This window comes from Brugia malayi (assembly GCF_000002995.4).
Source record: "Brugia malayi strain FR3 genome assembly, contig: Bm_v4_ChrX_scaffold_001, whole genome shotgun sequence".
Classification (NCBI taxonomy): Eukaryota; Metazoa; Nematoda; class Chromadorea; order Rhabditida; family Onchocercidae; genus Brugia; species Brugia malayi.
The window spans coordinates 16,257,766-16,272,696 of NW_025062479.1; the positions used below are offsets into that span (position 1 = coordinate 16,257,766).

General features: G+C 31.0%; 1 protein-coding gene across 2 annotated transcripts; it reads left to right on the top strand.

The window, feature by feature from the left end:
- Positions 1–1,597: 1,597 nt before the first annotated feature.
- Positions 1,598–14,618, top strand: Bma-rrf-3 (the record flags this gene model as incomplete). Of its 2 annotated transcripts, none has more annotated exons than XM_043075059.1 (31): positions 1,598–1,827; positions 2,211–2,301; positions 2,596–2,759; positions 2,876–2,941; positions 3,392–3,552; positions 4,117–4,340; positions 4,603–4,725; positions 4,870–4,989; positions 5,340–5,476; positions 5,714–5,834; positions 6,224–6,415; positions 6,519–6,684; positions 7,098–7,198; positions 7,448–7,618; positions 8,213–8,392; positions 8,541–8,738; positions 8,959–9,046; positions 9,336–9,488; positions 9,775–9,933; positions 10,250–10,396; positions 10,629–10,750; positions 11,030–11,133; positions 11,306–11,479; positions 11,629–11,788; positions 11,980–12,156; positions 12,267–12,461; positions 12,605–12,771; positions 12,993–13,182; positions 13,459–13,659; positions 13,947–14,135; positions 14,433–14,618. In XM_043075059.1, the coding sequence occupies 31 exons, from the start codon at positions 1,598–1,600 to the stop codon at positions 14,616–14,618; spliced, it is 4,857 nt and encodes a 1,618-aa protein (XP_042930993.1). The 2 variants fall into 2 exon arrangements, with proteins under 2 accessions (XP_042930993.1, XP_042930992.1); XM_043075058.1 differs by having other exon boundaries at positions 4,870–4,980.
- Between the last annotated feature and the right edge of the window lie 313 nt (positions 14,619–14,931).

Sequence of the window (14,931 nt, forward strand, 5' to 3'; positions counted from 1 at the left end):
GAATAATTTTTTTTATTATTCCAATTGTCAAAATTTTAATTTTTTTTTCTTTTATCGGCTATAAAGTTCTTTATTGTAGATCGATTGACGTAAACGAACAATTGAAATAAGCCTTTATTGATTGACATTAGAAAGATCATTTAGGTAACAAACTGCGTCGCAGATATTTTAATCTTAGGAGGAATTTGTTTCGGCTGGCTGCAGGATGTTGTTGAATAAAGATTGGTGGAATGTAGAGAAAGTATTGAGACAAACTGAACAGAAAATTGCTGTCCCTGTGAGCTGGTCCCGGATGATGGGTTTAACTCCTGATGTGGTGGACATTGACAATACAACAGTACATTTTTGTAAATGAGTTGATTGGTGACCAAACATAAGAACTTCTTTAGCTTCTTCAGAACTTACCGACAATCCACATAGAATATTAGGTACAGTTCGGAAGAGTTTAATAATTAAATGAAACAGTCGTCGTTTCTTATTCCACAAATTTTTATCTTATAGATTTAATACAAATTTATTTCGACATTTAAAATCGCTGCAGCTTTTTCGGCATTAACCGTTGATTATCACTGATAATCATGTGGCGTTGTTTTATTTCTAGATTATATTTGTTAAGTTTTGTGAATTCTAAATAGTTTTAGAGCTTGTTGTTATCAGGATGGCAAATTAATCCACTGTGTTGCCACTGTTGCCGGTTCTTTTTGCCCATTGGGAAACAGTGCATAAATGAGGTCTTTTAAATAACCTTTATGTCTAGTACTTTGTACTTCTCTCCAGCCGGATCAAGAAAGAGGGGTCACTTACAAACTATATCATTGTTTATAAGTGATTTTAATACCTGATTAATGATAAATGATGTTAAAGGATGATGTGCAGTTTTATGTTCAAACTTTAATGTGTGTCAAGTAATATGATATAAAACAAACAGTCTCAGCAATCTAAATTTATTTTTATTAATTCAAACAGTCGTCAGTCAATTCTTAAATAATCGACAATCGAATTTGAATAATTACAGTCAATGCATATTTTGAAAATTAGCATATTTGAGTCTGAATTAGTGAATGAATCATTTAAATTGGTGGTTGTGTTGCTAAGCTGTACGAGTGGAAAATGTTTTCCACAGAATGGAAAATTTCGCAAATACGTGTAAGTTCTAATTGATGATCAATGATAATTATAAAGAATGATAACCAACTGTGACATTCTTATTTTTCGTTAGCATTCCGTTCTAATGCTACAGTTAAAGACTAATTATGATATGTTAGCATTGTCAAACGTTACTGTTTTGACCTAAATTTCTATCTGTTATTTCAGCATTTGATTTTAAATAAATTAAGTATGGTTACTACTGTTATATACTAATATTTCTTGCGTTATATAATTAAATTTCTATAACTTTTACAACTAATTAAAGCCACCAATAAATATCTTGGGAATCTGAAAGAGAAGAAACAGTGTTATTATCCTAATAATCAATGAATTATCCTTTTTAACTTTTTTTGAACTAATAAGTTAGAAAGATGGCTAAATGCTTAAGTGTTTTAATAGAATCTAACAATATAAAATGAATGATGTTATCAATTACTATTATTAGGATATGTTTCCATGCTTATCTATCGAGCGAATTCGATTTTTGCTATGGGAAGCAAATGGAAATGTAGAAGAGACAGTTGAAATGGCATTCGAATTATTAAATGATAGACCCAGCATGTCAGGTGTTGCACCATTGGAACAACAACCCATAAACGAAGATTACAGAATGGTAATTACACGGGTGATACGTGAAAATTGCTCAAATGCAAAGCATTCTATGGCAGTAAAACAAAAGTGATTTTTCTTTCTCCATGTTTATTTGGAATTTCAAATTGCTATTTCGAATATCATGGAAGGCTAAGGGTCATCCAATATATTAAGACAATTCATTCGCAAAATAAATTGCATCATATCAATTGTTTAATATGGGCTTAGGTTATTAACTTAGTAGCTTAGATGTGAATTTCAAATCTCAAATTTTAGCTATCAGCTAACACATACATATTTAAATTTCTGGTTTATTGATATTAATTAATCGAAATAGCTTCGTCACTGACATCATAAGTTTCTTATCTGTTTTATATCTTATTGATAATGCTAGTTATTTATTTACTAATTGTTCTCTTTTTACTTTTCTCCATTCTCTTCCATTGTTACAGTTATTTTCTAAATTACAGAGTTATTATTGTAAGATTGAAACTGATGGTCTCTGTAGAAGGCATTCCGAAGGAACAAATTAAATACATACTGAGAAGTATTCTGCAAAATGTATGTTCGCTAATAATATTGACTTAAAAAAGATCTAGAATATTCGATTTGAAATTTTCGTTTACTTTAGTATGCAAATAATTATTGTTGCATGTTTGGATGATAGTAGAAGGAATAAACTGACATCATACATTAAGAAATAAAATATGCAAAACTATAACACATTGCATGGAACTGTTAGTTTTCTTTTTTACTTAGTTCGAAAAATCTTTAAGTCGTCGAAGATAAAAATTTTAACAACAAAAATACCTTTTAAGTAAAACTATTTCAAAATTTTGATTTTTCATTTTACAGTGTAACTGTTCAATTCGATTTTTTGACGAGTTAATACCATGCATTCAAGCAGCTTATGAAGAAAAATGTGTCGAAGTTCATGTTGGGATTGAACTGCCTTGTGATAAGAGCTCAAATCAAGATGCACTGATTGAATTCACAAAATCATTCACTGTAGAATCTGGGTAAATTTCTCAAACTTTTCCTTCTTGAAACATAGTGTTTGTATTTTCTGTTCATAAATTTTTCATACAAATTTCAAATGCTGATGTAATTTTGAGGTGCAGATATCATGTTTCAGATATGGCCTTGAAATGCAACCTTATATGGAAATACAGAATATCGATCGAATATTAACTGACATAAGGTTGGTTATTTACAGTTATCATTTTCAAATCAACACCAGTTCTTAAGGTATCAATGAAGATTCAATCGTTTCTTGTGGGATGTAGTCAGGTATGAGTAACAGTGTTGAATTTATAAGGTTGCAGGATCTTCGGACTTAGTTCTTTTGTTTTGTCGATCTCTTCTTTTTATGCTTTGATAGAAACAGAGAAGGAAGATCAATAATACCAAACGCAACAAGAAAAATTAATTGAAAGCTTTGAAATAAAAGAACTGTTTTGGATTTTGATGGCTTTTCTTAGTACTGTTAGGATAAACATTCATTTTCCATTATTCTCTTTTTACTTATTGAACTTTTGAGAAACGTTCAAATATTTTTGTTTTCTATTTTTTAAGCATACAAAAGAATTCATGTAAATCGTTGACTTTCTAGATTTTTGCTCAAAAATTCACTAAGAATCAGAATTCACAGGCCTGATCATACGAATGTCGACATACTCTGGATAGGAATTGGTAATATGCCAAATATGGGTTTATTTTTCATCCGTGGAGAGTATGTGACAAAGTATAATGCAAGCAGTAATAAATTGATCGTCAACTCAGTATGTGAAACAAAAATAAATAATGCTGCTGGTGAGTTTCTATTTTGTAGTGTAATGATAATTTGAACATTCATTAGAATTAACTTTTTAAGTTATTGCTGCATGATATTTAAGGATGGTCTAGAATAAATTTGATTAATTAGCAAATAGACTAACCTTTTTTTGCTTTACTAACTGTGTGAGGATTTGCCTGGATTAATAAGAAAGTAGTTTTTGCAGTTTCTGATCTAATTCCTACGTACTTGAAATATGACTTATAAGCAAAATTTGAGTAACCCCAAAAAATTTCTGACCAAACAAAATGTTTGGTCAGAACAATGCAAAAGTGTTACTGTTTCAAAATGTTTGGTTTGAATTTTTCAAAAAATAAAGATGAAAATAGAACAGAAAATAAATTAATGCTGAAATTTTTTAGTGAGTGATTTTTCCAGTATTTTGAGAAATCCTAATGATCTTTGTTTTCAGGTTGATGTGAATTAAAGTATTTTAGCTGTTTTAGATAATTTAGAGCGGCTAGTAATTTTTCCCTATCTTTGGAACTTTGATAAGTAATTATGCATTATTATAAATTCTACGCAATAAATTAGAATTTTAGGTAACCACACACTATTGTCTTGGGCACATTTTGAACATGACCGACGATTACTAACCATTTATTTTGCTATCGAAAAAGTTACCCAGGATCATGACGGGTTGTCATATATAGGTTATAAGTTTGTTATAACATATAATTCATTCCATATGGTTATTGTCGATTGTGATTCGGATCCAGATGAAAGAGACAATTACATTTATATTTATTTACGACACCCTCCTCAGGTTAATACCTTACTTTCTTTAAGCTATAAGATTTTTTATGTTCATTTGTTCATTTATAACCTGTTTTAAGAATGGAAATGAAGAGCAGCTTAGTTCATGTAAGAATAAATTGTTTACTTGTGGTATAAACAATGGCTGGATTCCTATAAAATAATATAAACTTGGAATAGCTATACCTGGAGTGTGACAGTGTCATCAATGTTTGATATTTTGAAATTGATGCACTCTATAACAAGTTATACTTCCGATAATCAAAGTGCAGTTGTGGGAAGCGTTACCCCGAATTATGACAAATGGAAAGAGAGTCTTGAATATTGAGCAATGTCGCGATTGGATACGTGTGGGAAGTTTTCCAGGAAGCAAACATTTCGCCGGTTGTTCTCAGGTATTTTTAAATAAATAAATATGCTTATAAGAATATCTCGCAAAAGCGATCTAGATTTCTCTCTTGTTAATTTTAAATTAGAATTTCATTTTATAAACAGGTAAATTGTATGGACAAATTAAATTTTTGTAATTTTTGATATAGGAGACCTTGGCTGGATCATCATGGTTCAGCTTTTCGATATCAAAAGAAGCAGTGAAGCCGGAAAGAATGTTCCCAGATGAAGTACTTGAATGGCAAAGACGCCCATTAAATGTAAAATTGGTAATATTTTGGTAACAAATGCTCGAAATGAGCAATTAAATCTTACTTCTCGCCTCGTTGTGACTTAAACAAGAACAAAAAAAATACCTGAGCGTTGCTTAGTTTACGTTGATTCTTGATATTTCTGTATCCAGAAAATGTAACACTTTTTTTTTATTTAACGATAATTACTGTCTTTTTGCGGCTTTATCTTTATCATTTTTATGATTGAATATAGTGCAAAATGAAAAGTGGCTTAACATTTTTTATCAGTAAATAAAATGATCATAAATTCCTCGGATTTTCCATCTAAAATTTTTGTTTTCAGCGTTTAAAGCATCAAAATTACAAATAATATTTGTTTATTAAAGGCTCCAACACGTCAACTCTTTGATATCATTGCACGATGGAAATGTCGGGCAAAGTGTCGAATATTTTTTGCAGCAGTCATGAAAATTCCACGACGAGATATTTCTGATATTCCTATTCTAGAATTGCCGTCATTTAGGTAATGCTGCCTAGTTGAGAAACGGTCTTTTTTTTTTTTTTTTTTTTCTATATTAAACCTCAAATTTAGATAAGTTCGAATTGAGATAAGTTAGCAATATTTCATGAAAGCCGAAACATGCAATAGAAAACAATATAATCAATTAAATCACTACTTATAGGAAAAAAAAAGACATTAATTTCAAAACGATTGCAATTTCCACGATTACTTTTCAATATCGTTGTATGACAATTGTAGATTGAATTATGCATTGCAAGCATTACTAAGTAGAGGAAGCGTTGTAAAAGATCAACTTTTTGACGTTTCGCAGCCCTCCTTGAATAATCTCTTTTTCGAACGAATTAATTACGCCGCTAAGGTATGAAAAATTTTTTTAAAATTAATTTGGTTCAGTTTTAATAGAAAGTTATGACGATTTATTTTGCTTAGCTTATTGCAATTGTAAAGCTAATCATTGAACTTCGCTAAATTTTCTACTTATTTTTTTATTTACTTATTAAAGTAATATAATTTACTGCATTTCTTCTTAAATTTAATTTAAGTTAAATTTCCTTAAATTTGATTTAAGATACCAGGAAATGTTATTCTGTACCTTCTGCAAAAGAAAATGTAATCAGAATTCTAAAGAATTACTATTGCAAGTAATAGTATTTATATAAGTATATGAAGGGCAATGTATCAGTAATACTTTTAAAATGATGGAATTTTGAAATGGAGGAAAAAATTTTTGATTATATATTTTTTCAGGAATGCTTATTAGCTTGTGAGGTGACATTGGATTCTGCATTGGCAGCTGTAGATGAAAGACGACGCATCTCATTGCTTAATTTTTTTGAATATAATTATTTTCGAAAATTAAATGCTTTGCGGAGGATATCAGATGATGATGAGGCTGCATCACTGTCGGACCTACCTCAAAATTGTGTCCTAATTCGGAAAGTAATTGTTTTTAATTAAAAAAAAAGTGATAATCTCATCGGTTAGTGATGGATTCTAATAAAAAATTGATTTCTTGTATAATTTTTTAAATATTCCTGTCCAGGTTATAGCAACTCCGCTACGACTTTTGCTTTTGCCGCCAGAGGTTATGATGACAAATCGTGTAATACGTCATTTTGGAGAAGAGTACGCATTGCGTTGTGTATTTAGAGATGATAATGGCCAGAGACTTGTACCAAAGGAATTTACACGCGGGCGCTCTCTACAAGGTCTAATTTTTTCAAATACTTTTTGTTATTGATATAACATTTAAAATTAAATGAATTAAAACATTTAGTAGGCTATGAAAAATATGAAAAATAATATTTTTAGATGATAAATAATAAAGATGTGTTGTATTTTTTCTCGATTACGGTTTAGAAAGCATACACATGAGTATTTTACTTGTGCAGTTAAACTATATTCAAATTATCAGATAGCTATAAGTTTGCATCTGTAAACATTTGCATCTATTAGATATTTTGAACTGATTTTTTTTTTACAATTCAAAGTGAAACTTTTGTATGATTCTTATGAATATTACGGATTTGTTCAGAATTATTACAAACAGTATGAATTTTTATTACATAGAAATACAACATATCTTTCATCCATTAATTAATTCAATGTTAACTGATTTCAGATCAGTCACTAATAATTCCGGATTTGGTATACAGAATTCTTGGAACAGGATTACGTATAGCGTCACGGCATTACCAATTCCTTGCCTGGTCTAATTCACAGGTGCATGAAATGATTATTCAGAAAAAGATTATTAATGTTTAATTGTCGGTATCAGCGGCTAAAACAACGATGATAAATATTTCAAACTTCGAACAATGAATGATAAACTAGTTTCAACTTAATGATTGCTAAGGTTTTGCTAAATTGAACGAAACAAGCGAAATGGGAGAAAAAGTGCTTTCTGGTTTTTCAATTTCATCTGTATATTTCGGTTTAATAGAAATTTTACATTAAATACGTTAATTTAAGATGCGTGATGGCGGTTGCTATATGTATTCGGATGCCATTGTTAATGATGAAGTGCATGGTGAAGTGGTTTGTAACGTTGAAGATATCAGACGTTGGATGGGTGATTTTACAGCTTCGAAAACTGTCCCAAAATTGATGTCTCGCATGGGACAATGTTTTACGCAAGCACAAGTAAATAATTTATAAGCAATAATATCGTTTCAAATATTCATTTTTTACTATTTTTGTTGTCATCTTTTAATTCCATCCTTAATTCTTCATCCTTTGCTTTTTTTAAATCTTTTCTCTATTTTTCTCTCTTACTTGTTGTTTGTCTCTTACTTTTCTTTAAACTTTTTAATCTTTTTTTTTAATTTTCACTTCTCGCGCAATTCCTCATTAATTGTTAATTGCAGCTTTTCGCTCACCTTTTTTTTACACTTTAATTTTTATGTATTAATCGACCATTCATTCAGAGACAGAATTTTTATTGTTTTATTCAGTTCAAAATAAAACTCAGTTCACATAATATTTTGTTGATCTCAATATCAACAGCTGAAATAATTGGTATGTTTCTTGACTCATCGAATTCTAAACCTTATTGTTTATTTGAACCTTAAGTTTTTCTGCATATCCTGTCTTGCAGTACATCATTGTGTTAACTTTTATGATGTTTACATTAATCTTATTAATTACATGTGCATTTCAATAATTTCACCTTTTTAGTCTTCGCCTGCACTTTCTTTTTTGAATTTCCAACTGCTATTTTCTTTTTTTTTTTTTCAGCCAACAATAAAGCTGAAAAAGGATGATTGGAAGGTGGAAGATGATATTATGGGTGGAATCGTACATCCAGAAACTGGTGAAGTTTTTAATTTCTCAGATGGTGTTGGGAGAATTTCTAAAAAATACGCTGATCGAATTGCTAAAACACTAGGCTTATATCCGACACCATCCTGTTATCAAGTAAGCAATTACCTTATATATATATTGTCCTCCATATCGCTAATTTTTATCAAATTTAGCTTTGGGGAAAATGAAACATTTAGATTAGATTTCACTCAAATTTTTTTCAACTGTACATTGATTATTTTCAAACAATTTCAAATTTTAGGTGCGATTTAAGGGTTTTAAAGGTGTGTTGTGCATTGACCCGTTGTTGGATGAATTAGATCAAGTTAATATTGTTTTCCGGAAAAGTCAAAAAAAATTTGAAGAAGATGACGAAAGTGCAGCTGAAGTAGAAGTAGTGAAATATTCAATGCCTTCACCAGTTCGCTTGAATCGACCATTGATCATGATTTTGGATCAAGTGATTTCTTTTTTTTTTTTTTTCTACAAAATTATGTGCTTTGAGGATAGAAGCATGATTTAATCAAATATTAATCAACTATTAATCATTTTAACTATATCCGTGGATCACTTTTTTTAACAACATTATTTTTCAAACAGAGTGCATAACTTAAATATATTTTGAAATGAATGAAGTAAACAAGTTGTTGAAACACAACTTAAATGCTTCAAATTTATAGGTTTCTGATAAGCAAGGCCGACACTTACATAAAAAAGTTTGTAATCGAATTCATTCACTTTTAGAGCTGGAGCTTGATAAATTAGCCGGTCAGCTACTTTGCTTATTTTAAATCATCTTACTAATCTGAACTTGTCGTGTTGCACGGATGATAATAAAAGAGTGTATGCAAGAGCCACATATTTCAAAATTTTCATTCATTTTCGGAAAAGTACCATTCTATTGAGAAAAATTTGAATGTGTACAAACTGATGAAAATAATTTTTTATATGAGTATGATATGTTGCAATATCTTATTAACATATGGGAATGATTGATTTTTCTGATTGGTATGAACTGTTGAATCTGAATTGAATCTTGTGTAAACATAATTTTGAGCCATGATGTTCGATGAAAATGTCGCTACCGAGGAGCTTAGTTCACGTTTGTCACTTCCAATTGACTTTCATCAATTGCATAGCAACGGTATTACATTTACTAACGAACCGTTTTTCCGTTCGTTACTGACTGCCATACATAGATACAATATAAGTTGGTTTTTGATTTTATATGAAGTTTTAGTTAATGGTATTATTTCTAATTCTTCTGGAAATTTTTCATCTTTTAATTAAAACGGATCGCTCAACTTTCCAGAAAAAAGCAAAAAAAAAAAAAAAAAAAAAAAACACAGATAAAAGCATTTGAAAATCTGCAGTTAAATTTTAATAATTTTACCTTAAATGTATTTCAATGGAAAGAAATATGCTATTCCTTTTTTATTTATTGTAAGTTGCTTACAGTAATTGAATTCAAATATTGCTACCGGTATTATCTTCAGAATTACATCTAAGCAAATCCAAAATTTTTTTACCCTGTTCAATGGGTCGTACAATGTACGGAGTGATTGATGATACTGGATTACTCCAGTATGGGCAAGTTTTCGTACAATACTCGTCGTCTATGCAATATGTCTCGGCAAAGAAAATCGTTTATACAGGTAATATGAAGTTTCCCACTTATTTTTTTAATTTTAAACTTCATATTTTTGAAGTTTGATTTTATCTTTTTCTTATGGTTTGATTGTTTCTTCATAATCAAACATATCAGTTTTCATCCTTTAGCAACTCTGATAATGAGGACGTCTTGAATGTGGTAATGAGCTATGTTAAATTGTATGTATACTGCTCATAGAATATTGTAAAAAAGCTGTGCTTTTCATCATCAACTTGTTATTGTCTTAAAGTTACTACTTGACCAAAATCTTTAAAAATTAGAAATAAACTAGATTTGTTTGAGGAATTTGATTTCCTCAGGATCAGTAATGGTAACAAAGAATCCATGCCACGTAGCGGGTGATGTTCGCATGTTCGAAGCAGTTTATCAGGATGCTTTGTTGCATCTTTGTGATGTTATTGTATTTCCTCGTTATGGTCCTCGTCCACATTCTGATGAAATGGCTGGTTAGATTAAAATCTGATACATTTTCAACTCTTATTAGTTAATTTGCGTTTAAATTTTTTTTTTTTTTTTTGTTGCTTCCATTTATTATAACTTTCTTTACTTTTATAGTTTTCATTTTTTGCTTAAATATTTTACAAATCTAATTAACATCACTTAAATATCTTACGAAATCTATTAAATGGTACTTTGAATTTGTAACTGTATAACTTGATAAAGATTTTCAATTTTCAGGAAGTGATTTGGACGGTGATGAATATACCGTGATATTTGATAAAGAGTTGTTTTTTGAGAATAATGAAAGGGCAATGTTTTTTCCAAATTCTTTGCCAACTGAATACGGTACACCAGCCACTGTATGTTATTCTTATTCTCAAGAAAACCTGAAATTAAAATTACATCCGTATTTGCTTAGCAAAGCGTCAGAAGATAATATTTTGAAAATTTAAAGCATTGTTCGAGATGTATCAGTGCTACTGTATCGTACTATAGTTATGCCATTGGATGAAGAAATAATTGAATGATTCTAGTGATTAAATTCCGAAAATTTCCTGTTCTATCTTTCTAAATTTAATTCGCTGGACTTATTCGAAATTTATTGGAATTGAATATTGTGCCAAAGAATATATTTATAGACGGGAGATATGATAGATTTTTTTCTGAAATATCTCAGCCAAGATTCAATTGGTCGAATGTCCAATGCTCATTTGATCATGTGTGATCGACTTGGCCTTTTCCAGCAAGTTATCCTTTCTAAGCATTTAATTGTTTGTGACGCATGAACTATGCTTACATGTTATTTGATGGCTGTTATCGAGTTGGTCAATATTGTTCAATGTTGATATGAATTCTACGAAATTTAACTATGTATTCAAAAAATATATTCCATTTAAAATGCAATTTCCTTTCAGCGAAGTATGTGATGACATTGCCCGGAAATGTGCCGTTGCTGTAGATTTTCCGAAAACAGGTGTAGCAGCCAAACCGTTGCTATCACATGAGCAATGTGAAGTTATGCCGGATTATATGCAAAACATGATAAAGCCATCATACAGAAGCAAGCGGTTGCTTGGTGAATTGTACAGGTAATAAAATATGTTTATCATAGAGTATTGTATGTTTTTCATTTTAACAAATGAAATAGAGTTTAAGAATAATCAAAAAATTGAATATCTTATAGTATAAACTGCACATGAGCTTTTAATTGTCGGATATGAAAAGATTAATGTTTCAGGAAAGCACGAAGGGTTGAAGATATTTCGGAAATTGTACAAGGGACAAAATTTGCCGATTACTGTGATCCACAACTTTGTGACGAAAGCTTATTCCATGAACAATCGGAACTCATTCAAGAAAGCTTACGTTTGAGGGATGAGTACCACTCTAGAATACAGGTCTGTGTTTGTTTTATTTACGCTTTGCTCCTAATATTTTTGGTATGGTCAAACTATGTTAAGGCTAGTTGTTGACAGTGTCATAAGCGTCATTAAAGACCTCACGAAACACTACTTCATGACAGTTTATTCCACAGATAAATTAAACGATTAAAATTAAAACCCATATTTTTTTGCGATAAATTTTTTAGCAATTAATGGATGAATATGGGATTTCTGATGAAGCTTCTGTAATATCAGGACATAGTATGACAATCAAAAGGATTATTGAAATGGAGAAAGATGATTATTCGTTCTATAATTCGGATAAAATTGTAGAATTACGATATAGTCGCATTTTCTCATATTTTAGGCATGAATTTTTCAAGGTTTGCTTTGCTCACGACAAATTTATTTGATCGTAAAGAAATTTTCACCAAAATAATTGAAAAATCCATATGAAGTTTGATGACTAAAGTGTGTAATTTTTTGTTTGTAGGAATTCGGAGGAGAGTCAGATTTTCAAACAGTAGATGCGTTCGGAAAACGTGAGATGCGCTGGAATGTAGCACTAATCAGGAAAGCTAAAGCTTGGTATACGGTTACATATACTAGCGCTTTCAGGTCATCTTCTGAATTTCGATCTTTCCCGTGGATCGTCTGGGATATTTTGCTGATTATCAAACGTCAAATTGTAAGTGGTTACATATTATCATTCCCATCAAATGAATGAACGGTACTCATTCCTGCGAAATGATTGTTGCCAAATTTAACTTTACCGCTGTAAAATACTTTCCAGTCATAAATCAGTTGTTGTCAAAGTGAACTGAATTTCAGGCACTTACGTTGAAATCACCAGCGTTGTCAACAAATCCTTTAGCGGTCCATCTTACACGAGCAATTGAAACTTTCTGCTACTACCATCATGCTTCATTAAAACAATTTATTAATGAAATGTCATTAGGACCGATGCGACTTGAAGCATTTGTACGATATTCTCAGAGGTGATAGATTCATGAACTTTCTCATACAGTAATTAATTCAGTTGATGTAAAATCGCGAATGAATCAGTAAGATGCATTTAGCATAATTTGTGCTAATATACTACATGTAGTACTTGATATTTCTCGTGAAAGCATCATATTATACTGATCTTTTCAAGTGATTTAATTTTAATCTTCCAAAATTTGATTTTTCAGGTGATTCTTTAGACAAAAAATTACAGGTACGGATCAAATGTTGAAATGCTTTGTTTTGTTATTGATAATTGGCTAAGAGTAGAAGGAATATATGAACGTTCTGCACTGAGAAGAATACATACTGTCGTTTTGTTTTTACAATTTGCTGTTGGAATATTACATGGTAAACACACATCTAATGAGCTGATGAATAGGCATCCTATTTATTTTGAAAAGGTAAAAATATGTAAGGCAAGAAATCGCCGTAATAATCCAAATTTTCCAATTTGGAGTTAAAGTTTTGAATTCGAAAATCCTATTTTAGGCTTAATTTCCTTCAAAAAATATTATCCCTTTACAGAATCCTTATATTGCTTAGGTCTTTCTCAATGTATTGATTAGTTTCAGATACTTCATAATAAAAATGAAATAATATGCAAATTGTCATTCTAACACAACATACGAAAACGCTTAAACCGTATTGCTTCAGAACTTGAACCTCAGTTATTGCAGTTGGATGATTTACGAGATAATCCAGGAACTGTTGACTTAGCATGTAGTACTGGTGAAATACTTTTCGCATTTTTGCGTTATTTGGCAAGCAGACAATTTGCTTGCGCGAATTTTATACGTTTTCGATTGGGTGGCATGATGAAAGGAAAGAAGGGTGCTTCAGTCTTCACGAGATCAGAACAATGGTCTGCCCTACATGCTGTAAATTTTTTGTTTTTAAAATCAAGTTTAATCAATGAATTTTCATTTTAAATCTATGAAAAACTACCTTATGAATTGTCCGGAACATGAGGGCAAGCTGCAGCATTTCTTTGCAATGGAAGTTTTCTCTAGTGCCAACCTGTCACAACATATTAAATGCTGTATTGAAAGATTCAAAATGCATAACCACATGCTTGTTATGAAACTGAAGTGTGAAGTTATAAAACGGTTGGAAATTTTTATTTCCAAAATTTGTTATATTTCAAATCTTATTTTTCTTGAACAAGGTGGCATTTCGTGCGTTTCATCACATCGCCATAACAGCCAACTTTGATGCTCTTCGAATTATGGAACATGGTGATGATGTTGCGAGACACGAGTGGGATTTTGGTGAATCAGATACTCCAATAATTGTATCCGGTCAACTTTGCAGTCATAAAGACCTTAGTTTGCAACGAATCAATGCTGCACTTAAGGTACATATTGTTACTTCTTTAGTAAAGAAGCAATAGTCGCATCGATTACACATATTTGAGGAAAAATAACCTGACTTACTGACAGCGATCTTACATTTGAAACGTTTCTAATGCATACTTCATGTATTCGAGATTTTCCTTACTGATGATGCTTTGAAAATTATTCCAAGTATCGAAAAAAGCTTTGTTTGCACATAAGATGCTATTAAGAAATGCAAAATATCTGGCAATGATCATCACATCAGATATAAATGACGTAATAACTTCTTAAATCTCTGATCGACACTTTTGTTACAGAAATGGTCTGGTGTATATGAAATAATGAGTCGTGCGACGAGATACGAGCAGTTGCTAATTACCTGTACCGGAAGTATCTTGGCTCGACAGCGACTGCATCGAATATTGTTGATGGAACCGGAACGTCTCTTTGATGCCGTACTAACGGATACAATGCCAAAAGAGGCCAGAGATGATTTCTTGTAAAAAAGCAAATGAAACTTTTAGACTCGAACTAGAAATGGTTTTCATGATCCAAGTGGCTTCTTCCATATTTCTTCAGTTTCTACTTGTAGCCTCATCGCCCTTACCATTGTTCAGCGCATTTATCCCCTATGTAAACCATCGGCACTGAGTACTCTTGCCGTTGAAAATTTTTATTCCAATAAAATCAAAATTCCAAAACCTAGTGTTGTTAACAACTAGCTTTGATTTGCCTAATTTTAACTTCCTCTGCTTAATAAGCATACTCAACTAGCCTTCAATCTCATGATTTCAATGCTACTTTCCTCCTTCGATG